Source organism: Chrysochloris asiatica, unplaced genomic scaffold (assembly GCF_000296735.1).
Source record: "Chrysochloris asiatica unplaced genomic scaffold, ChrAsi1.0 scaffold00086, whole genome shotgun sequence".
In the NCBI taxonomy this organism is placed as follows: Eukaryota; Metazoa; Chordata; class Mammalia; order Afrosoricida; family Chrysochloridae; genus Chrysochloris; species Chrysochloris asiatica.
Window position 1 is genome coordinate 8636332 of NW_006408604.1, and position 25216 is coordinate 8661547.

The 25216-nt window shown below is 38.9% G+C and overlaps 2 protein-coding genes across 2 annotated transcripts; both read left to right on the forward strand.

Moving 5' to 3' along the window:
• The first annotated feature begins 823 nt into the window (after positions 1 to 823).
• On the forward strand, positions 824 to 7589 carry SMCO3 (single-pass membrane protein with coiled-coil domains 3). Its single transcript, XM_006866070.1, is given in 3 exon segments — positions 824 to 1477; positions 1480 to 1534; positions 7534 to 7589. Coding segments are annotated over 3 exon segments (765 nt in total).
• Positions 7590 to 7942: 353 nt separating this feature from the next.
• On the forward strand, positions 7943 to 22132 carry WBP11 (WW domain binding protein 11). The gene is made up of 11 exons (XM_006866034.1): positions 7943 to 8049; positions 9959 to 9990; positions 10735 to 10828; positions 12689 to 12885; positions 14125 to 14258; positions 14404 to 14603; positions 15011 to 15202; positions 17550 to 17651; positions 18053 to 18343; positions 19453 to 19635; positions 21113 to 22132. The coding sequence occupies exons 1-11, from the start codon at positions 7986 to 7988 to the stop codon at positions 21544 to 21546; spliced, it is 1923 nt and encodes a 640-aa protein (XP_006866096.1). The 5' UTR covers positions 7943 to 7985; the 3' UTR covers positions 21547 to 22132.
• The last annotated feature ends 3084 nt before the right edge of the window (positions 22133 to 25216 follow it).

Genomic DNA, 25216 nt, shown 5'->3' on the forward strand with positions numbered 1-25216 from the left:
ATCCTCATCTTTCTCCCGTGGAGCGGCTGGTGACTTTAGAGCCCCAACCTAACAGTTAGCAGCCCAACACCTAACCCGCGGCACCACCATAGCTCCTTTGGGATGTTGAATGTCCCTTAGGCTTGGAAAACAAATGATTTGCCTGTCAGGAAACATAAAATGACTTCAATATTATAAACTAAGACAGCAAACCATGTAAACACAAATATGATATTAATAAGAACCCTGAAAACTCAAAGATCTTAATATTCTTCTCACCCTCCTAAGTAACTCAAAGTTATTAAAGAGATAAATCTGATGTCTATTCAATACGTTGAACTGGGGGTGGGGAAGAACAAGAGAACTAGTAATCAAGAGTAAACAATTTCACATTAGGATGTGTTTCAAATATGTTATTAAATATTTCAGGAAAATAAGCTTATTTAGTTATTAATAATCAGATGCTGGAAAAACACAGAAAAAGGGTCCCCCAACAATAAACTCTAATGCCTTAATTTAAGTATTACTGGGTTGTATTTTGCTACCTACACACTGACTCCAAGTTTTACACTGACTCCAATTTCCACAAAAGGATGAAGGGGCTTCAAAAAGTATGTGGAAAATGGAACTTACAGATAGTAAAATTTTTTCACGTTACTTTTTGAAACCCCCTCATAATTGTTTTAAAGTTTACTCTGTATTTTCTGGGAAACTCTTCAAATAGAGTATCACTTTGCTATCCATGGAGTGAGAGATTTCCTTGTGAAATCTACAGATAGCAGACACCTCTCAAGATGTTTAGTAAAGATTTTCTTTCTCTTTTTTCAGAGACCATACTTGAAATATGGCTCAAAGCGCCTTTCTCTACCCAGAGAACCCAAAGAGGAGGCAGGAAGTAAACCGCCTTCACCAGCAGCTCCTTGATTGCTTATCTGACAGCTTCCAAGCCACCAATAAGCTGATTTGGGTTCTAAATATGCACTTGGGATGCAGGCTGGCCTCAATTGAGATGAAAAGAGATGGAACCATCAGAGAAAACTGTGATATCATCATTCAGGCCATGATGAACATTCAAAAGGAATTGCAAAAGGTTGACAAAGCACTAAAAGACAAACTAGAACCAACCCTTTATAGAAAACTTCAGAACATTAAGGAAAGAGAGACGGAGAAAATTGCAATCGTCCAAAAGGTTATTTCAGTCATCCTGGGAGAAGCCACTTCTGCAGCCAGTGCCGTGGCTGTTAAGCTCCTAAGCTCAAATGTCACAACGGGCATAATTAACCAGTTGGTCACAGTTTTAGCTCAAATTGGTGGCTCTCTCCTTGGTAGTATTGGAGTGGCTGTTCTTAGCCTTGGCATAGATATGATCTTTCGTGCTATCTTGGGAGCCGTGGAGAAAACGCAGCTTCAAGCAGCCATCAGAAGTTATGAGAATCATCTGATAGAGTTCAAGTCAGCCTCAGAAAAATATCAACATGCCATTACTGAGGTTACCAACACAGTGAAACGCCAAACAAAATGAACAACCATTTTGTCACTATTTTCCTGCTTCCCTGTCAGTGTTCTGCTTCATTTTTTCATTTTTCATTTTAAATTGTGAATTGGGTGGTTTACAGACCAGATCAATTTTCCATTCAACAATGTAAAATAGGTTCAAATTTCATATGCTTCCTATATGGACATAATAGGGTAGCCTCCTTGTGGATCAGCTGATGTAGGTTTATTCTAATTACCAGTCAAAAATCTTAAAATTTACATTGAATGCAGAGATTTACATTTCTACCCCTATCTTCAGTTCAGACATGATTTTTTTGTGTGTGTTTTTTGTTTCTTTATTATGAATTGAGTGAAAGTTTACAAGGCAGGTCATCAGTTTTACATTCAACAAACCACACACCTTGTTTCATTACAATAAGTATAATCCCCTCCATGTACCACCAAATAAAACAGTATCTCTCTCTATTCATTTTAGCTCTTTTTTTCTTTTCTTTTCTTTTCTTTTTTTTAAACACTCAGGCATATATAATCATTTATACCACCAAAGGGCACATTCTTCAAGTCTGCCTCTTGGCCACCAACTCTCAGTCCCTGTTTCCATGAATCTAGAGTCCTCAGCTGTCCCCTCTCTCCATGTCCCCATCTCTGCCTCCATCTCTGGTGTCGACATCATTTAGTTTTAAGGGGACATACTTAGTAAGTTCCTCTTTAGACACAACTCCCAGACTTTTGAATGGAATAGAAATATGACCATGTTTTTTACTATCAGATTAAATCCAATTGTTTGTAAACTGGAAGATATTAAATATTGGTGAGTACCAAGATGCTTTACCAAAGAAAAAAGGCCATGAATGGCTCCATAACCTACCAGCCACACACTACAGTCTGGGTCGAGTAAAAAGATCAAAATTAGAGCTCAGAATATAAAAGTTGTTTCTAGAATTGCAATTGACCCTGACCAACTTGTGGTGTGATAGTTAAATAACCATCAAGTAAATGACTCAACACTCTGGAACATTTCAAAACAAAATACATCCCGACTATAAATACAGGAGAGGCAGAACCTACTAGTCTTAAAGAATTTGTCATGTAAAGGAAAGTCATAAATTATTACAAGTTTTCAGAAAAATATAGTTATCTTTAATACTAGCAGAAAGGGGGAAGCTGCCTTTGATAGATGAAACTTTATATTCTTGAAATTATATAATTTCAAGAAAATTTAGATGCTATGGGAGGTCTAAAGAGTCATGGTGTGGCGCTTGGGCTAAGGAGTCAGATTGCAAGGTCGTTTGAACTGCAAAGTCGGTGGTTCAAGCTCACCAGCTAGCTGCACCTTGGAAACTCTATACAGGGTCGCTATGGGTCGGAATCGACTCGATGGCACGTCACAACAAGGAGCTCTGGTGGTTCAGTGGGTCACACGTTAGGTTGCTAACCAAAAGGTCAGCAGTTTGAACCCACTAGTTGCTCTTTCTTAAAGGCTTGGTGGTGGGTATGTGCTGTGGAGTCAGTTCCGACTCACAGTGACTCTGTACAGGGTTTCCAAGGCTGTAAACCTTTACAGGAGCAGAAAGCCTCATCTTTCTCCCACAGAACAGCTGGTAGTTTCGAACTGCTGACCTTGAAATTCGCAGCCCGATTCATAATCACTATGCTACCAGAGCTCCTTAAAGACTTACAGACTCATAAACTTTAGTGAACCCTGTCCTATTGGGTCCATGACAGTGGGATGGTCAACTAATTGTACAGTTGAAACTTAATGTCAAGTATTTATTTTCTAAACCCTTCAGCAACTAATATCTCCCAGATGAGATTCTTCTGGGTTCTACTCACAAAATTATTTTATGCTGTTGACAGGAAAATGTTTGATACAGTTGATTTTTGCAGTAAGTACAAGAAATGTCTTGAAATAAAAAATGTTCAGCACATTTCAAAATTTGAAAAGTTAAAAAGGTAAATGACTTTAACATCAAATCTGCTCTTCCTTTTTTTTCTTTCTCTTCATTGCAAAGCATCACAATTCAATTCACTTAACTTAAATTTCCTTTTTGCTTATCACCTGGTAGCTTTAACCTACAAGGCCTTGTTTTTGCTCTTTCAAGAACTCAAAATTCCGTGTATAGTCAAAACTAATAAAGAATTTAAGACAAATGTTAGTTTAGGTACAGAATTTACACCGGTAACTACATATTTAAATGATCTGCTGAAAAATGATTGGGTATCCTGGTGTGGCACTGTAGGATCAGCACTGCACTGAAACCACAAGGTCAGCAGTTCAAACCCACATGCTGCTCTTCGGAAACCCTATACTGGATCCCTGTGAGTTGGAACTGACTGACGGCACTAAACAACATTCCTGTCAATACTTTTAAAATTTTTAGTTGATATAATCTGCCTATATCTAATTTGTTCTCCTATACGGGTATTTTATTTAAGATCAGAAATAACAAAATCTTCCTATAGAAGACTTTTTAATATATATATATATTTAAACTTACCTTTAAGTGGGGAAAAAGAGGGGGAGGACTTTCAGGAAGTGTTAAGGGAAGAGACACCGGAAGGAAATGACAAACATGAGACAACTGAATAATCCGATGTGTACAGTGACATCATAGAGGATACTGTTGTTAAATGCCATCCAGTGGATTCCGACCCATAGCGACCCTATCTGTACAGGGTTTCCGAGGAGCAGCTAGTTAGTTTAAACCGCCCACCTTGCGGTCCAGCGCATTATCTTCGCAGCGCCGGGTGAAAAGACCAGTTGGAAAAGAAATCAATGTAAACCAACCTCGTCATTCGTCAGTTTAAAATTGATTGCACGCGTATCCTCTCATTTCCTCTTCCCAAAATAATCCTGTAGGTTTGTAATCTGGGACCCCAGTGGGGGTGCTAATTTGTTATCTACAAATACTTTGCGTCTATAAAACATATAGAATTTATAAACGGACCAGGTGCCCACATTAAAATATATATATATAGTTGTTGTTGTTGCTAAGTGCCGTCGAGTCGGTTCCGACCCATAGCGACTCTGTACAGGGTTTCCGAGGCTGTAAATCTTTACGGGCGCAGAACGCCTCATCTTTCTCCCGCGGAGCGGCGCTGAAGGATAAGCACTAGACCGCAAGGTCGGTGGTTCAAACCCCCCAGCCGCTCCTCGGAAACCCTGTAACAAGGTCGCTATGTGGCGCTGTGGGTTAAGGCGCCAGACTGCAAAGCCCTTTGAACTACAAGGTCGGTGGTTCAAGCTCACCAATTGCTCCTTGGAAACCCTATACAGGGTTGCTATGGGTCGGAACCGACTCGATGGCACTTAACAACATGAGTCAGAAACGATCCGTCGGCACACAACAGCAACTTAGTGCCGATGAGTCGTTTCCGCCTCATAGAGACATTGTGTAGGATTTCCCAGGCGCAGTTGGTGGGTTTGAACCACCAACCTTGTTACGTGCAAGTCGGTTCGGACTCACAGCGACCCGGTATATATCTATTACGAAGAGTGTCTGGTGGGTTTGAACCGACCTTGCGGTCCAGTGTTTATCTACAGGGCGACAAAGGACTCTTAATAAGAAATAGAGAAACCTAAAAACCGCGCACCAATCCAGCACCAGAATGAGAAACAGTCCTGACAACATTCGTACTTCCAACGTAGGTTCTACGGTGGCGCAATATATGGCGCTCCCGGAAATTAGGTAGTTGCATTCCCCGGCAGGGCAGACCTTGCGTCGACCAATCAGACATCTGCCTTTCCTCCCACTTCTGGAGTCTATTGGATGAGGAAGTGTCACTCGACGTGTAGTCTTTCGTATTGATTAAAGGGGCGGGCTCCTGCCGAAAACCAACCAATTCGGTATTGCATTGTAGAGGGAACGATTTGGTCACGGAATTTTGGGCTACTCTGTACGGTTCTATCCAAAGGAAACGCTAAGAGACCGTCGGCCCGAAGAGACAGGAAGTGACGTGAGGCCGGCGGAGGGGCGCGAGGTTTCAAGATGGCGGTGGCTGGGTGGCTGACCGAGAAGCAGGGGTGAAGGCCCCTACGAAGCAAAAAAAAAAAAACTAGGAATCGCCCCTGCCCCCTCTTCGCAGTACTGGGATCCCAACAGAAGTGTGAGTGAGCGGGATTGCCCCACTCCGCTTCTTCCCGTCTCCCGTCCCTTTCAAGGCCCCGCGCGGCTGCCTCAGGTGTTCTAGGCCCCTGCTCTTCTTTGCGTGGTTGGGGTCTTCAGGGTCGCGGACTACGGGACCGCTGGGCCTGGTGCGGTTTGTGGCTGCGATTAAGCATGTGACTTCACCGGGGTCGGTTAGCGCCGCTTCTTGAGCACGTTGACTGATTGCCTTAGGATTGACGTCTAGTTCCTCGAGTCAGGGTCAACCGTCGCTATGGTTCCGACAGTTACTGCTGCTGTTGTCCCCTTGGTGCATGTGGACTCCGTTCTGTCGGAGCCTCTAGCTGTTTAGAGTTCCTCGTCGTTTAGTGGCCTGGTTCCCCGGCGGCCTCTACTTTTAGACGAAAAAAAAAAAAGATTAATTTGTGCAGACTAAGACTCCAGGCTAAAGGTTCCTTGTAATTATGTTCTCTGTACCTGTTTTATGTTACACTTGTGGGGAGAAGAAGGGAACACGAGCCTTGGGATAATTACGAGGAAAACAAAAAAGAAACGGACTATCAAAAGATAGGAGAACTTGTGTTTGCTCGTCACTTTGCTTGTTCTTTTTCCTACTCTTTTTTCTAAGAAACACTGACCTGTGAAATTAGTTGCCGCTGGAAAAGATCGGAAGATTCTCACAGAATCAAGGCATGAAAGGCTTAAAGCTTTCTTTTTTAAAACTTAGTTTTGCCAACTCTCGTTTAGTGTTATATGGTTTCTTTTTCCTTAAGATGCATAATTTTTTGTGAAAACCTTTTTAAAGAGTGGGTGGGAAAGTGTGATTGGATTGTCTACTCCAAATTTAACGTTGTTACCGTCCCCTTTTTCATCCTTGCAGAAGGGAGGAAATTTGTGAACCTTCATTATTAGGGAAAGTGCTACGTTTCAAAAATGCTTTTCCTTTTGAAATGATGGGGGAAGGAATAATCTGAGTGTCTTCAAACTCACGGCTGTGGAATTGGTTCTGACTCATAGCAACCCTGTCTAGGAGACCTGATGTGGCTCTGTCTGATCAGCACTGAACTGTGGGCCAGATGTTGCGAGTTCAAACCCACCAGCCGCTCCTTGGAAACCCTGTAGAAGGTCGCTATGAGTCAGAACTGACTTGGCAGCCCTAACAACAATATAGAGTTCCCGAGGCAGTAAGTATTTATGGGAGCAGAAAGCCTTTTCTTTTTCCACCCTGGCTGGTGGATTTGAACTTCCAACCCTGTGGTTAGCAGTCAAGCACCACCAGGGTATCTTAGTATCTTATCTTAGATTAATGAACATTTTGGCTTACAAAATATTTGCCCTAATACAGTTACCTTCCCAGTTACTTTTTAAAAATACAAATCAGGAGTAAAGTAGGTATGTGTATGAGAAAAATCTGTATCTTAATGGTTATTATTATTTAGCATCGAGTTGGTTCTGACTCAGAGCGACCCTGTATAGGGTTTCTGAGGAGCAGCTGGTGTGTGTGTACTGCCAACCTTGTGGTTCGTAGTCCAGTGCTGATCCTACAAAGTATTGAAAATTATGCAAAAGCTATTCCTTGGTGCTGTAGGATCAGCACTGTACTGTTAACTGTCAGGTTGGTGGTTCAAACCCACCAGATGCTCCTTGGAAAACTATACCGGGTCACTATGAGTCATAGCGTAATGGTTACAAATCTGGCTGCTAACCTCAAGGTCGGCAGTTCGAAACTACCAGCTGTTTCGCGGGCGAAAGATGAGGCTTTCTGCCCCTGTAAAGATTTGCTGCCTCGGAAATCCTGTGCAGGGTCACTATAAGTCAGAACCAATTTAACAACAATTTGTTAGCACAATACTGATTTTGAATAGTTGCATTTTAAATTATGTTTTCAAATTCGTACTTGAAAATCAAGAACTATATCTGAATTAAATATGCCTAAATTGCTGTCTTGAAGGTTTTGAGAATATGCAACATAATGTCAAGAAAAACCATAGAGAGAGACTTGGGTAACTATTTGTCTTTGAGCCCAGATTTTATTTCATTCCCTTTACTTTGTTTTCATCCTTCCCATCTAAATAAAAGGAAAAGATAGGATAAGAACTAATAACTTCTATTCTGTTGGTGGCTTGTGCTTTATTGTTGATCTTTTCCAAGTGACAGTAAATACTGTAATCCATAACAAAAAAGTTAAATTGGAAGATCTAATTTGGGGTATTCAAGAAAGCTAAGGCCATCTTTCTTGGACAATAACATCAAAACAGCAAGAATCACAGGAATGTTTCTTGTCTGAGATGAATGAACTCTAGTAGGAAAAAATCTTATAGGGAAAAAATAATTGATTTCTTTGTTTTTTTCAGGTTTTGTTTTCTTTTTTTTAATAACAAGTAAACCATACAAATTGCCATCATGGGACGGAGGTCTACATCATCCACCAAGAGTGGAAAATTTATGAACCCCACAGACCAGGCCCGTAAGTGTCCATTAATGTGGAATGATGAAGCAAAGATTAAAGAATGGTAAAAATTATAGTATCTGAATTATATATTTCAAATTTCACTGATCTATAATGTCGAAGAAAGAGTTTAAAGCTCTCTTTTGAAATTTTGACCAAGTTAGTTTTGCGAACTCTCGCTTAGTGTTTTCATGGTTTCTTTTTCCTTCGGGTTCATTTTTACTTTAAAATGTTTTGTTGTAAATTGATTGAAAGTTTATAGCGCAGATTATGTTTTATATTCAACAAATCATACAGTATGTTTTATCTCATTGATTGCAGTTCCCATAATATATCCTCTCACATATCCCACTTCCTCCTTGTATTTCTTGTTTCCATTCCTCCTCTTTTCCCATCCCTTCTAAATATTGTCCTTGGGTAAATGCTGTCCTTTTTCATTCTATGGTATGCATACCTCGCTAACGTTGTCCCCCTTATATACCTGTCTATTGCTTGACTAAAAATTGAGCTACAGTGGTGAGTTCAGTTTCAGACATGAAGAGTGATTAAGGGCCATAATCTTGGAGTTCCGCTAGTTTACCTGGCCAGTAAGCATGGTCTTTTTTAAGATTCTGAGTTTTATTCCACATTTTCTCCCACCCCTTCCAGGATCCTTTTAGAGCAGTTGGTACTGGTAGGCTGCTCATGAGATCTTAAGTCCCTAGTCCCAAGTCACCAATGGAGAATGTAGAAAATTATAATTATTTTTAAAAAAACTTAAAAATGTCTCGACACTTTGTATTGTCACAGTCAGGGGTATTACTGACATAACGCTCTGGAGTTCCTGGGTAGTGCACCCAGCTGTTAACCAAAAGGTTGGAAGTTCAAATCTACCTAGAGGCAACTTGGAAGAAAAGCCTAGAGATCACCTTTCCAAAACTCAGCCATTGAAAACCCTATGGAGTAGAGTTTTACTGACACACTTGGGGTTGCCATGAGTCATTCACAAGACAACTATTGCCTGATCTAAGCCATGGTATCTTCAGTAACCTTCATATGCATGTGAAAGTTATACAGTGAATAAGGAAGACTATAGATGAATTGATGCATTTGAGTTATGGTGTTGGAGGAGAATATTGAAAGTACCATGGACTGCCAAAAGCACAAACAAGTCTGTGTTGGAAGAAGTACAGCCAGAATATTCCTTGGAAGCCAGGATGGACAGACTTTGTCTCTCATACTTCAGACATAGTACCAGGAAGAAAAGGTCCCTGGAGAAGGAAAGGATATGATATATGTTTGGTAAAGTGGAGAGTCAGAGAAAAAGAGGAAGACTCCCCCCCCCCCCCCCCCCCCCACCAGTAGATACGCACAGTGGTAGTAGCACCGGGCTCAGGCATAGCAACGATTGTAAGGTTAGTGCAGTTCCAGAAAGTGTTGGGTTCTAATGTGCATGTGAGTTGGGACTGACTCAATGGCACCTAACAAGTGTTTAATAGAAGCCAGCTGCTGCTGCATAACATCAACAGAATTCCAACTCATAGTGGTCTGTATAAGGTTTCTGAGGCTATAAATCCTTACGGAAGCAGAATACCTCATCTTTCTCTCCAGGAGCAGCGGGTGAATTTGAACTGCTGATTGTATGGCTAGCAGCCAAATGTGTAACCCACTACCCTACCAGGGATGCTTGGTAGAGGCCAGAGATGCTGCTAAGTATCCTACATTGCACCAGACAACCTCCTACAACAAAACAAAAAAGATGTAACTGCAGTTGTTAGTAGTGCCAAGGATGAGAAAGAAACCTTGTTATTAACCATAAAAACTTAAGATATTATATGTCCTCCTGACCTAAATTAAGGTCTTCTCACAGTTAAAAAACCTGGACTAAATTCATTGCTAATATTCAATATTTGAAAGTCTTTTATTTCTCCTTCTCTATCTTTTAAAGGAAAGGAAGCCCGGAAAAGAGAATTAAAAAAGGTAGGATTTCAAAAGCACCTTGGTGAGCTATAAGTGCTATTTGACATATCTTGTTATTTGGGATTAATGAATTTTAAAATACTTGCAGTTATTTATCAGAAAGGATACATTATGCTTCTTAGAACAAATCATAAACTAAGTAATTTGAAAACTACATATAAATGTGTGTATTACTATTTAAACAGCTGCTGTGTTTAAAGCTTAGTGATCAGTGAATAGAAATAATAATGTTAAATATCTTTGTTACTGTATTTTCCTACTAATATGACTGTTGTATTTGTGGCAAAATGCTTCCCAAGAAGTTCTTTCTTACTATCATACTACATTGAAGAAATTCAGATATTAAAAGTTATTCTCTTGTGTTTTCTTGTTTGTTGTTTAGAATTGAATCCTTTTTATTTCCATTCTTCATTGTCCTTTCATTATTTAGTAAAACTTTTCCCTAATTTTAGAACTTAGCGGTAACCGTTGTTTAAAAAAATTTTTTTTAAGTAACTGCTAAAGATCTCATTTAAACAAAGATATTTCCCCAAAAAAGTAATATTTATTTATCTTTTTTATAAAAGTGGAAGCACTTTTTTTAAGAGCAAAAAAAAAAAATCATATAGCTGTTTCTGGTGATTGACACAATCAGAAACCAAAGAGGAAAATCATAATTCAGTTTAAATAGATTATTAAAGCAAATTAAAACAAAAACGCTTGAACATCTAGCTTCTTAACATTCCTTGTTTCATTTTTCTCAAGAACAAAAAACAACGTATGATGGTACGAGCTGCGGTTTTAAAGATGAAGGATCCCAAACAGATTATTCGTGACATGGAGAAATTAGATGAAATGGGTAAGAATTTATTAAAAGGTTAGATTTTATTGCTGTTATAGTAATTTGATACTTTCAGGGGTAGGCAGGTAATAAGTAAAGTTTTAAGAACAGATAAGTGTAGTGCCTTTTGACACTTGGCTTTAGTGTCAGAAAGACAGACATAGGAGGTGGCAGGAGGCTAATGTAAACTAGAGAGCTCATTTTCAAGAATAAAAAGGAAACCCTTGTTTTGCTTCAGCTAATTATTAAAAGGTAATGAAAGCCTGTTAGACCAGCTCCCTTTTCAATAGAGTACTAAAATCTGATCTATGAAATTTCCTTGTTCTTTTGTGTGTGTTTTTGTTGTTGTTGTTAGGGTTTTTTGGGCAGATGTTTGCTTGGTTTTTCAGTGTTGCTAACTACCATGTGAATAAGGTAATTTTTGTTTACCAGTGAGAAGAGCCAAAAAGATATTTGACCATTTAGTAAGGATGTGTAGAAGAAATCATCACGTATTTTAAATTAGATTATACAGATTGTATATTTTAGGAGTCACCTACCCCTTTCACATGTCATGCAGTACTTTGACACTCTACATATGCATCTTCTAGTGTCAGTCTTTGTTATTACTAAGGAGCCTTGGTGATGCTATAGGATAAGCACTGGATTGGTAACTGCAAGGTCGACAGTTCAAACCCACCAGCCACTCATGGAAGAATGATGAGGTGGTCTGCTCCCTTAAAGATTTACAGCCTTGAAAACCCTATGCAGGGTTGCTGTGATGAATTGGAATCAACTCGATGGCAATGGATTTGGTTTGATTAATCATTATTAGAATTGTGTGATAATGACAAGATATCTTAAGTTGATTGAGAATTACCTATATATTGTTTACACGGGAAATTTTTTCCCAACCCAAAATATCTATTCTGATAACATTAACACAAGAGAGCCTTTGGAGCTAACCTGTCAAGAGTTCAGTCAGGCTGCATGATCCCAAATCATTTTCAATTTAGCTATAATTGGTACTCATAGTTGCCTTTACTGTAAATATCAGTATGGACAATTGCTGCCCCTAAGGTATCATGCTTCTTGTTGCCAGTTGTTAAGTGCCATTGAATTGGTTCCAACCCATAGCCACCCTGTATAGGGTTTCTGAGGAGCGGCTGGTGAACTTGAATTACCTACCTTGCAGTTCAAACCAACTTTGCGGTCCAGCACATTAACCCACAGCACAACACCAGAACAGTGACCCTATAAAGGGTTTCCAAAGCTATAAATCTTTGCAGTAACAGAAAGCCTCATCTTTCTCCCATAGGGCAGCTGTTGGGCTCAGACGGCCTATCTTATGGTTAGAGGTCCAGTACTTACCCTTCAGAGTCACCACTCTCCCAAGGTATCATGCTGTTTAGTTGTTATGTGCCATTGAGTCAGTTCTGACTCATAGCAACCATGTTAAGGATTTCCAAGGACTGGCTGGTGGGTTTGAATCACCAACCTTGTAGTTAGCAGTCCAGTGCTGATCCTACAGCGCCATACAAGGACTTCAGGTGTCTGCTACTTGTCTGTTAAATAACCTAAAATTGATTTAAGTTGTTTTAAAAGTAATAACAGACTTATTGAGCACTTAACCTTGCTATGCACTCATTTTTTTTTTACCCTCAACAGCCTTTTAGGATAGGTATATTGTCCCCATGAAAACAGACACAGAATGATTTGATAAAGTGGCAGAGCTAGAATTAGAACTCTGGCCTTCAACACTTTACTCACATGCTATATTTTAAATAATGTAATGCAAGAATAATGAACTTTTTGGACTTGAATAAATTACCACGGTTAATATTTAAGCAAAATAACATTTGTGTGTATGTCATTTTCTAATGTGCTTTTCCCACTCAGAGTTTAATCCAGTGCAACAGCCACAATTGAATGAAAAGGTTCTAAAAGACAAGCGTAAAAAACTGCGGGAAACCTTTGAACGTATTCTAAGACTCTATGAAAAAGAGAATCCAGATATTTACAAAGAATTGAGAAAGCTTGAAGTAGAGTATGAACAGAAGAGGGCTCAACTTAGCCAATATTTTGATGCTGTTAAGGTAACCAAGTTTCTTTTGAAAGAAATGAAAAATTATGTTGAGATAGCTCCTAAAGCTTACTAGAAGAATTACATAAATCTGTTCCTCCTGGCAGTTTATTTTTAAATTAAACTTGTGCCTACCCTATGAGTCAGTTCTACTCTTAGGTATTTATACAAGAGAAGTTAATCTATTTGGTAACACATACTAGCCAAAAATTGAGAACAGTCCAGGTGGCCATCAGTAGAATAATAGATTTTTTTTTTTTTTTAATTCTGATCCTGACTCATTGTGACCTTTAGAACAGTAGAACTGTCTCAAGGATAATCGCTAGGGAAACTGACTGCCATCTCTTTTCCATGGATTAGTTGGTGGGTTCACTCTAACAACCTTTCAGTTAGCAGCTGAGCACTTAACCATCAGGACTCCTTAATGGATAAACAAGCTCCTATATACAGTTCTTTACAACGCAGCAATAAAAAAGAAATGATTTGCTGATAACCAGAATAACATGGATAAATCTTTAAAGCTTGCTCAGTATGAAATTCTAGAGCAAGAACACTAATCTATGGAGGAAAATAATTTGTAAAGTAAGTATTATGGGTCACATTTTACAGTTGAAGGAAACGAGTTTGGAGAAGTATAGAAAGTTGTTCAGTGTCATAAAGCTGGTACACAGCAGAGATTCTACCCAGGCAAATTAATTTTAGAGCCTAAGTAGAATAATCGTTGGGCTAACTGTAAGGTAGGCAGTTCAAACCCACCAGCTGTTCCACAGGAGAAAGATGGAGGCTATCAGTGCCTGTAAAGTGTTAGAAACGTTAAGGAGCAGTTCAACTCTGTCGTGTCCTATAGGGTTACTATGAGTCAGAATCTACTTGATGACAGTTTGGGATTTTTGTTTGTTTGTTTTTGTATTCTAATATCTAAAATATTCAATACAGTAGCTTTGGTGCCAGGTACTTTAACAGTTGAGTTTCTCTAAACAGCAGTTATTTCAAATCATAACCAGAAAGAATCTGTTGATAAGAGAGCAGAAAAATAGCTGAATTTGGGTGCGGTTTTTTTTTTAGAGGAGATACAGATTTCTTTAAATTTTTTGTTAGTCTTTGGAAGTCTAGAGACTGTATTCTTGTTTTTTTTACATGATGTTCATGTTGTATAGCAAGCAAATCCAGGTTCTGAAGCTGCTGACAGTACATTTTTAGTGTTAAGCTTATGAATACTCTTAGCATAATATTGAAAATTTATCTCTTTCAGAATGCTCAGCATGTGGAAGTTGAGAGTATTCCTTTGCCAGATATGCCCCATGCTCCTTCCAACATCTTGATCCAGGACATTCCACTTCCTGGTGCTCAGCCACCCTCCATCCTTAAAAAGACTTCAGCGTATGGGTAAGGAAGCACTGTCATAATCAAATAATATTTATTAGAAGCACCTCTTGACTTTCTAGTACTGAAATATATGCAGTGGGAAGTAAAAGACATTGATTGGCTTAAATGTTACTATTTTGTAGTTACTATAAAATTTTATTTACAGACCACCAACTCGGGCAGTCTCTATACTTCCTCTTCTTGGACATGGTGTTCCACGTTTGCCCCCTGGTAGAAAGCCTCCTGGTCCTCCCCCTGGTCCACCTCCTCCTCAAGTGTTACAAATGTATGGCCGTAAAGTGGGCTTTGCCCTAGATCTTCCTCCTCGTAGGCGAGATGAAGATATGTTATATAGTCCTGAACTTGGTAAGGAGTGACTGTGTTACTTTTGCTCTCATTGTCTTTTTGCTGTTGTATTTTATGTTGGCCCTATTTGCATTGCTCTTCACTATCAGAACTTAGGAAATACAGGAAGGTGCCAAAGTAAAAACATACATAAGGAAGTATAGAAATGTTGGTTGTGCTTCAGATTTTACTTTCAAGATGTTACTGTCTTAATACTTGCATCAGTCAGTATCTTAAGACTTGCCCACCTGTTGCCTTTTGATTTTTATTGTCCTCAGATTAGTGTCATTGTATACAGTCAGTGACTTTTTTGTATGTGTGTGTGCCCCTGATTCTTCATTTGTTTTCCGATCATATTTTTCTCTATTTCTGGGTACCATGTAGTAGAGAACTCAAACCCTTATTTTTTCTGCGCTCTCCCTTCTCAGCTCAGCGAGGCCATGATGATGATGTCTCTAGCACCAGTGAAGATGATGGCTATCCCGAGGACATGGATCAAGATAAGCATGATGACAGCACTGATGACAGTGACACTGACAGATCAGATGGAGAGAGCGAGGGGGATGATTTCGTGCACCGTGATGATAATGAAAGAGACAACAATGAAGAAAAGAAGTCTGGTATGTGCAGATGGACGTTTATGGTATTGATAAGTAGTGTGTAAATTGAATGTCCTAATGTACTAAGGAGCCCTGATGTGGCGCTGTGGGTTAATGCACCAGACTGCAAAGTCATTTGAACTGTAAAGTTGACAGTTCAAACTCACCAGTTGCTCCTCAGAAACCCTGTACAGGGTCGCTATGGGTCGGAATCGACTCAACAGTGCTTAACAACAATAACAACGTACTAAAGTATTTATAAAAGTAATTTTAAGCTTCTTCAAAGCAGGGACTGTTGCACAATTCAGCTTTAAATCTTTAGGATTTCAAAGTTTTTGACATGTAGGTAAAAGTCCACCCTTGGAAAAAAGATATAGGTAACTGTTCAAAAAGATAAAGGTGGAACCTCCATAGGTATGTTTAGAAATGACAAGACTGACCACATGAAGATACGGAAAACACCACATTCATGTTGAGTTGTCTTGTCTTTTAATATATCTGCATTTGAAACCATTTGATTTTTATGTTTATAGTATCTTACATAAAACATGGATCATAATTAAAAGTCAGGTAGGCCAAGCGTGGTATGGTGGGAATTTACTTGAAGTGTATTATGTACTAAGTGCATATTATATGTTTATTTGATTGTTACAAATTCAAACTGAGTTACATACTTTTAAAAGAAAGTGATCACATTCAGTCTTCACTTTCTTTTAAAAGCTTTTATTAGAGAACTGAATGTAAGTACTGAATGTAAATACAAAACATACTAGTTGTGTCTCACCTCAATTGTGTGGAGCCTCTTTAGAATTGTGTTTTGTAGCATACCACACAGTCTGTAGTACTGATAATGATAACCTTTTCTCCTGGTATTTCTTCAGTAAAGTAATTTTAAAAGGCACTAGAGAGGACTGACAACAAAAGATACAGAGGCCTTTTACATTGCACTGGTGCTAGAAAGTAGAAAGCAATTTCAACCACAGCCACTCCATTTCTCTGTAGGACTGCTTTGTCACTTGCCTCCTCCATTTTCCCCTTTCTGCAGACTGGTTTATTTTCAAGCATATTCATCAGCACACATCTGCTGAAAATGACCATCCTAATTATATATACTGAGGTTTTACTACATGCAAGGCATTTTTCTAGGCACTAAGGATTGTTGTTAAGTACTGTCAGCTCACTTCTGATTCATAGCAACCCTGTATAGGGTTTCCAAGGAGCAGCTGATAAGTTTGAACCACTGACCTTGTGATTCAAACTGACTTTGCAGTCAAGTGCTTATCCTACAGCACCACACTAGGCACTAAAGATACAAGGGTAAAAAAATAAAATAAACTTCTGGTCTTTTTCACATGGAATTAATATACACTGCCAAGCCAGCGTTTCAAGCTCACCAGCTGCTCCTTGGAAACTATACAGGTTCGCTGTGGTCACTATGGGTTGGAACCAACTCAGTGGCACTTAATGACAATAATCTTAGTTCTTAAGGCTGTTCTAACGGAGTGGCTTTTAAGTACAGAAATGTATTTTCTCACATTTCTGGGGGCTTAAGAACCCAAATCAGACTCTGGGCCATGTCAGTTTGTCCTGTGAGCGTCTTCTAATTATGGTGTCTCCTAGTGATTCTTGGTGTTTGTTGGCTTGTAGATGACCCTCACGAGATGTCTGTGTATCTCCTTGTGTATATCTCTGAACCTCTTCTGTTCTTTTTATAACACAGAAGTTCTATTTCCAAATAGGGTCATTTTTACAAGTACAAGGGTTGAGATTTTAACATGAATTTTGGGGATACCCAATTCAATCCATAACATCCTCTTGTGTTTATCCATTTGAGAATGCACCATTAAGCCTGGTGTTTATAGTGGATAGCCTTCGTTGGATTCAGTTTGTTTGTATTTTAGTTGAGTCATTAACTTGGTATCAGAGCTGTGTTGCTTCATGAGTTGGATAGCATTCCATTTTTTCATATGCCTTCTAACAAGAAATTTCTGCAACTTGAAATTAACCTTGGTTTCATTTTCTTATAAACATTGTTGGGCCTGGTGCCTTTTAAGGAGTAGAGCTTTGACTACTATTTTAAATGTATGTATTCTGTTCTTATCATTGCTTTTACCAATTGCAATAATTTAAATTTTTCTAAAAATTTACTCTGATCTGGGTTTTCAGTTTTATTGGAATGAAAGTTCATAATATTCTATTATATACTCCTATATTTGCCACTAGGTTGACTCTTCATGTACTATAACTTAATGTGACTATTTCTTCCTGTGCCAGCTAGTAAGTAGCAGTTGTACTAGTATGTTATAGTATTTCTCATAGAATAAGCATTTGCTGAATTTTATTGACTCATACCCACCTGACTCTTTAGGGCTGAGTGTGCGATTTGCAGATATGCCTGGAAAATCAAGGAAGAAAAAGAAGAACATGAAGGAGCTGACTCCTCTTCAAGCCATGATGCTTCGAATGGCAGGTAAGTCGGGGGAAGAATAGCGAATCATCTTTTAGTATTTCTTCATGTCACTTGCTTTACATATACGTTTACATTTAATATCTCATAAATCCTGAAGTAAGTAAGTAGTATTTGTTTTACTTATTTAAGGCTTGCAGACATTAAGGTAGGTTGCCCAAAGTTGCACAGCTAGTAAATATTTAAGCTAACTTGAAAATCCAGGTATGTCTTACTCTAAAACTTGGTTTCTTGGGCACTGTGCTATAAATGCTATTTGATTCTTCCACATTTAAATATCTTATTTAAGAAGACTTGTTAATTTTTAAGAATGCTTTTATTGAGCATTTGTCCTCAGGCATTGCTGTTGTATAGGCTGTACAAATTGAATCAACTCCATTGACCTGATATAAAATTTCTTTCAGGCCAGGAAATCCCTGAGGAGGGACGAGAAGTAGAGGAATTTTCAGAAGATGATGATGATGATGATTCTGATGATTCTGAAGCAGAAAAACAATCACAAAAGCAACATAAAGAGGAATCGCTTTCTGATGGCACATCTACTGGTTCTTCACAGCAGCAGGCTCCTCCACAGTCTGTTCCTCCTCAGATACAGGCACCTCCCATGCCAGGACCACCACCCCTTGGACCACCACCTGCTCCACCTTTAAGGCCACCTGGACCACCTACAGGCCTTCCTCCTGGACCACCACCAGGTAAGAACTTACATAATGTGAATAAATGTCAAATGTATTCAAGTCAAATTAGGTAAGAGAAGTGAAGTCACTCCCGAAAATGTCATCTATTGTATTGAGGTCTTTTGTTTTCTTAGTGGAATTCTGCAAGAAATAAGGATTTTTGAAGGATAAATGAAACTTCCTATTTACTATAGCATTTGTTTGCAGCAGGATAGCACTTCTGACAGCCACCTGTTTTTATGTGGGTTATTCCTTTGTAAGGATTCTTGAGTTCTGATTAAGGAGCTCTGGTAGCATACTTGGTTATGAATCCGTCTGCTAGCCTAGGGTCAGCAGTTTGAAACCACAAGAGAAAGAATGAGGCTTTCAGCTCCCATAAAGATTTACAGCCTTGGAAACCCTGTACAGGGTTGCTGTGAGTCAGAACTGACTTCACGGCACATAACCACCACCAGCAGTTCTGATTACAACAGGCAGAAACTTGAGCATGAGCTTTCTTTAGCACTGTATAATTTGATAGTTTGACCCAGTTTTCAGTCGGTACCAGGTGAGAACAGGGCACAGTTAATTGCCTTGTGCTTTTCTTAGGTTGGTAATAGTTAGGTATCAGTATAATCGCTATAGTTAGAAACAGGGTGATCAATAATATCAAGTTTTCTGTGTAACAGTGTGAAAAGCCTATTTGCAATTCAGAACATCATATAGATACTTTTTGGGCTATTTTAACTGGTCCTTCATTTTTGATTGTGCAGAATTGCCTATCTTCTGTCATTATCAGTGGTTATTATCTATCTCTTAATGAGTTTTAGGCTGTCTTTAAAGCACCTTGCTTTATAATTCATTGTCTGTTTGTATAAACCATTTAGGAATTCTCATCTTTGTGTAATTTTAACCAAGCAGAACTGTGATTGAATATGTGTTTTGTCATTGCTGGAAAATAAATGACCCATATCAAATTCAGTACCATCTCTGGTATGGCTATTTGTTTCCACAAATGTTTTTGATCAGTTTTGGGAATTACCTGATTTCAGGTTAAAGTGGTAGACCATATTTGAATTCTTTTATACCACCAATTATTGTTTTATTTGTATTTGTTTGACACTAATGGGTCGTTTTTCTCTTGTCAGGAGCTCCTCCATTCCTGAGGCCACCTGGAATGCCAGGACTCCGAGGGCCTTTACCCCGACTTTTACCTCCAGGACCACCTCCGGGCCGACCCCCAGGTCCCCCTCCAGGCCCTCCTCCAGGTCTGCCTCCTGGCCCTCCTCCCCGAGGCCCTCCTCCAAGGCTACCTCCCCCTGCACCTCCAGGTAAACCTCTCCATTTCCATGATAAAGAAGGTATTTCATCTGCTTGAAGGCCTACTTGAACATTTATTATTCTGAAATCAAGATGTATCTTATCATTGATGTTAGTTTTTAATTGCTGTCAACTTGGATGAAAGTTGAGGTCTTCTTCCAAAGACTATTGACATTTTGGGGAACTTCATTACAAATTGCCCCATATCTGCATAAGGACCATCAATCACAGGGTAGATTTTCTTTGTCCCCTTCCTCATTTCTTCCCAGTGCCAGGGTTAGACATGTATGTTTCCTTGTTATATTTTTATTTGTGGCTATTTCTAGTTTACTACAGTGAATGTTCTAGCCTATTGTGAGTGAAAGTCTCTTTTAAAGTTTCCCAGCTTGCACTTTATATAGGATAATCACACATTGTTGTGATCATTTGCTTCTTAGAAATTAGTTTGATGAAGTATGGTTACTTTATATTTAATCTTTAAAGTTGGAGTTTAAGGAAATTATAATCTAGGTTTCTTGGTCTATGGTGATGATATGTCTGAACCATCAATAAAACAAGTGTTCTTTTCATAGGATAAACACTAGACTGCTAACTGCAAGGTCAGAGTACAAACTCACCAGCCACTTGTTGGGAACCCACCCTGTACAGGATCACGATGAGTCATTATCACCTGGAATTTTCTAACCTTTGAATACTTTGGGGAAAGAGTTGTTATTAGTGCTGTCCTGTTGGTTCTGATTCATAGCGACCCTGTTGTATAGGGTTTCCAAGGAGCAGCTGGTGGGTTTGAATTGCCGACCTTGTGATACAAACCCAGTTGGCAGTCTTGTGCTTACTTACTCTACAGTGCGACAATAGGAAAGAAGTAAGGAAATGATTCATGGGGATCAGATTCTTCATCTTGGCTTTGTTGTTGTTAATAAAATGATGTCTAGTCAGTTCCAACTCATAGTGACCCTGTATAGGGCTTCTAAGGGAGCGACTGGTGTATTTGAACCACCAATTGAAACAATTTTGCAGTCTGACACATTAACCCACAACACCAAAACTTTACAGCTTTGAAGTAATATTTGAAACAAGTTGGTGTTGTCAATTTTAGAATATGGAAGAAGAAAGCCTGATGGTTACTAAAAACTATATAGATTAAATTATAATACAGGTTACAGATTATATTTGTTAGTACAAGGAAACAGACTGCAAATGAATGTATCATAATAAAATGTATTCTAATATAATGGTATAGTCCAGATTTCAGATAGTAAGCAGCATGAGCTTATTTTCTAGAAGTCATTGTCCATTTTAAAATATATACTTTAAAGTAAACTTCTGAGCTGCCACTGGGTGGGCTCAAAGTTATAACTGGAACCTCCAGTTTTTCAGTTAGCAGCTGAGTGCCCTGTTTGCACCATCCAGAAACTTCTTCCTTAGTACTTGTTAAATTTTCTCATATTTGTGGTATTCATTTAGCTTATTTTCTTCATTATTTAGGTATCCCTCCACCTCGTCCTGGCATGATGCGCCCACCTTTGGTGCCTCCACTTGGACCTGCCCCACCTGGGCTTTTCCCACCAGCTCCCTTGCCAAACCCTGGGGTTTTAAGTGCCCCACCCAACTTGATTCAGCGACCCAAGGCGGATGATACAAGCGCAGCCACCATTGAGAAGAAAGCCACAGCAACCATCAGTGCCAAGCCACAGATCACTAATCCCAAAGCGGAGATTACTCGATTTGTGCCCACTGCACTGAGAGTACGTCGGGAGAATAAAGGGGCTACTGCTATTCCCCAAAGGAAGTCAGAGGATGATTCTGCTGTGCCTCTCGCCAAAGCAGCTCCCAAATCCGGTCCCTCTGTTCCTGTGTCAGTACAAACTAAGGATGATGTGTACGAAGCATTCATGAAAGAGATGGAAGGGCTACTGTGACAGCTATTGATCCAGAAAAGGCTTCTGCTCACATCAGTGGTTCATGGAGAAAGAGGCTCTCATTAAACCTAGGTGAACGAGCGACTTCCACTGTCAGGGTATTTTCTAATTCCAGTGCAGGAATCTCCTAAAGCTTAGTCTTGGTCAGAATTTAAGGCATATGAGAGAGAGGATGTTTCATTAAAAATAGCTGGGTTATTAAAGCAGTGCTGCTAACATCCATTCCTTTTCACACAATTTTCATCCTGTTTCTTTCCCTTCTCCAGTTTTTTTGAAACATGATCAGGGGAGTCTTAGTTACTTACTTGTTTCAACTCTCTTGTGTGCTATGGGCACTGGAGTAGAAATTTCTGAGAAACCCGTTTATCTCGCCCCATCTTGGCTTTTGTGTTTGAGTTATTTTGAGTATTCTCTTGTAAATATTTTGTAATATTTTACTTGTAGTGGAATGGATCGCAATGTCATTTCCTTTTACAAAGCAGGCTTGTGGGAAGAAAATGTACAATTCTTTGATTAAAATTATTTCCCACTGACCTCAACTTTTATTGTTTCCTGGAAAAAAATAAATAAATGTTCCACATCAAGATATTCTCTGTTAATTATAATGTGTAAACCTGAAATCAGCTTTATGGACAGAGAGGCTGTATACACTCAGGTTTTGAGGAAATATTTCTGGTACTGAATGAGAACCTTAATGAAAATGTGGTCAAAAAAAAAAAAAAAATCTTTTAAATTGTTAACTTCTAAGGAATAAAGAGAAATATTTTCCTTCAAGATTATCATATTAACCTTAGAGAAATTAACTTCCTCCAGAACTTTGTGAATTTCTACTAATGAATAAACAAAAGGGTTCTTTTAAACAAGAAATTCGAGAATGAGCAAAAGTTACTCTTTTTTGAGTTTTTAATACTAATAAGCACTACAGTGCTTTTAATAGCTAATTTATCTACTCAAATAAACTAGGAACGTAATTTAAACAGGTATTTTCCCTGTTTTACAGGTGAAAGCATTAAATATTGGGAGGATTCATGATTTATCCGGTGGAGCAAAGCATGTTTTTCACACATGTGTACATATATACCCATATGTTTATGTATTGTTTAGGCAGGGCACACATATTAAGATTATCTTTACACCATATGAATCCTTGATCAAAAATTGCTAAGCAATGTCCTAAAAAGAGCATTAGATTTTCATTTTGGTATTTCTGTGTGTGTAGCTTGCTTTGGAAGCTATTTAAAGTCCTGCCTGTGAATCTGCAAGCCATTTAAGTCAGCAGGTGGATTGATTATAATTGATTATAATTATAAATAATTACATCATCTAATATTTTATAGTTATATTACCATAGTTAAATTGAATTATTCTCTGATGTTTGGTCTATGATATTTCCGTGGTTTTGCTTGAAATTCATATTCTCTCTGGGGAAGTTGTTAGTAAGGAAGCTGTTGACAATTCAGAAAGACACTTAACATAATAGTGCTAGTTTTCTGAAAATTCAGTAATAAAGTCAGGCATTTGATTTATCAGCTGTGTCTGCAGGAAAAGAGAATCAGTCATTCTCATCCTGGGTAAGCATCATTTTTACTTCATGACTTCATAAAAATAATTTGCTCATTGCTATGAAATATAAAAATCATTTTTCACTTCTTTTAAGTTGCTATAAAACAAGTATTACACTGATAATCTGCCATAGCATGGAATCCGCATAAAGCCCTAATGATATCCAAGGTTCTATTTAGTTTCTAGTCTCATAACTCATTTTGTGCTGTTAATGAAAATATTTCCTTATATATATGGCATACAAACATTTAGCAGTTCAGGCCCACTCGGAGGTGGCAATCTACTTCCAAAAGAACACAGCCATCCCTAGAGAGTCAGGACTATAGTCTTAGGGGACACCCTGGTCATAACAGTCCACAAAGACAGTCTTCTATATCCAATTTTGATGAGTAGTGACTGGGATTTTCAGAGCTCATGAGTGGCCCCTAAGGTGCAATTATTGGGCTCTGTGTGTAAGACAGAGTGATGAGAACTGACGATGTTTGGAATCCATTAGTCCAATGGGCTAACAGATTCAAAAAACTAGTTGTTCCCCAGCTACCACTATCAATTGTTCTGAAAGGGATCACATTAGAAGGTCTTGGCTAGAGTGGGAGAAAACAGACCAAAACAAAATATTTTAAAAACTAGGTTTACTGTCTGACTGGAGAAACGAGACGGTGGCCCTTAGTCAGTCTTTAGGTCTGGAACTGAACTCTTCTAGTGGCTTAATTCTTAGCCAGCCGGTAGATAGGTATGTGTTGTATTGTTTCCCAGGAGCAGCTGATTGGGTTGAACCACCGATCTTGTGGTTTGCAGTCCAGTGCCTTTCCTATAGTGCCACACCAGATAGGTATATTAAGTGCCATAGAGCCAGTTCCGACGCATAGCAACCCTGTATTGGGCTTCCAAGGAACAGCTGGTAACCTTGAATCACCGACTTTGCAGTTCAAACCAACCTTGCAGTCCAATGCTTCAAATCTGCAGCTATGACTCATGGTGACAATATTCACAACAGATTGAAACTGTCCATCCTCACAATGTGTGAACCTATTACAGCCACTGTGTCAGCACATCCCGTTGAAGGTCTTTTTTCCTGGCCTTCACTTTACCAAGCATGATGTCCTTCTCCAGGGACTGATCTCTCCTGATAGTTGGTAAGTGCCATAGAGTTGGTTCCGACTCAGCAACCCTGTATAGGGTTTCCAAAGAGTAACTGGTTAGTTGGAACTGCCAATCTTGTGGTTCAGTGCTTACCCTACAGCACTACACCACAACTCCTGGTCCCTCCTGATAAACATGTCCCAACTATGAGAGATGAACATTGTAGGAACATTCTGGCTGGCCTTCCAAGGTAAATTTATTCTTCTGGTAGTCCATGGTACTTTCAATATTCTGTAACACCATACGGCCTGCCTTATTCTCTACGGCCTAATTTATTCATTGTCCAACTTTCACATGTCTATGAGCCAACTTAAAATACCATGGCTTGGGTTAGGTACACCTTAATCCTTACTGTGACATTCTTGCTCTTTCACACTTTAATAGAGGTTTTGTGCAGCAGATTTGCCTAATAAAACTATGTCCTTTGATGTTTTGACTGCTGCTTCCATAGTCTCTTGAGTGTGGAGCCAAGTAAAATGAATCCTTGACAAATCAAATCTTTTCTCTATCATGTTTATTGGTCCAGTTGTGAGGATTTTCATTTTCTTTACATTGAGTTGTAATCAATACTGTTGTCTCTTCATCAGCAATTGCTTCAATTCTTAGTTTATAGTAAGCAAGGTGTGTCATCTGCATATCACAGGTTGTCAATGAGTCTCCATCCTTAAGTCACATTCTTTACATGGTCTAGCTTCTCAGATCATTTGCTCAGCATATAGATAGAATAAGTATGGTGAAAGAATACAACCCTAACACCTATCCTGATTTTAAACCACACTATTCCCTTTTCAAATAACAGGTTCCGCATGAACACAAAGTGGTTTCAATTTCTAAAATCACTTTTTATCGCATTCAAGTAATTCTTTAGACCAAGAAGATGCCATAATCAGCACCTAGTATAGAACTAGTTGCCTTGTGTTTTGTCCCTATCAAACTAGAGTAGGTCTAATATCTGAAAATGTCC

Bases quoted from the DNA above. Each gene is read 5' to 3' on its own strand.
- WBP11 (XM_006866034.1), top strand. From the start codon at position 7,986: ATGGGACGGAGGTCTACATCATCCACCAAGAGTGGAAAATTTATGAAC. The intron at 10,829-12,688 runs GTAAGAATTTAT...TTTCCCACTCAG, and splicing joins GGAGAAATTAGATGAAATGG to AGTTTAATCCAGTGCAACAG. The intron at 15,203-17,549 runs GTATGTGCAGAT...CTGACTCTTTAG, and splicing joins CAATGAAGAAAAGAAGTCTG to GGCTGAGTGTGCGATTTGCA.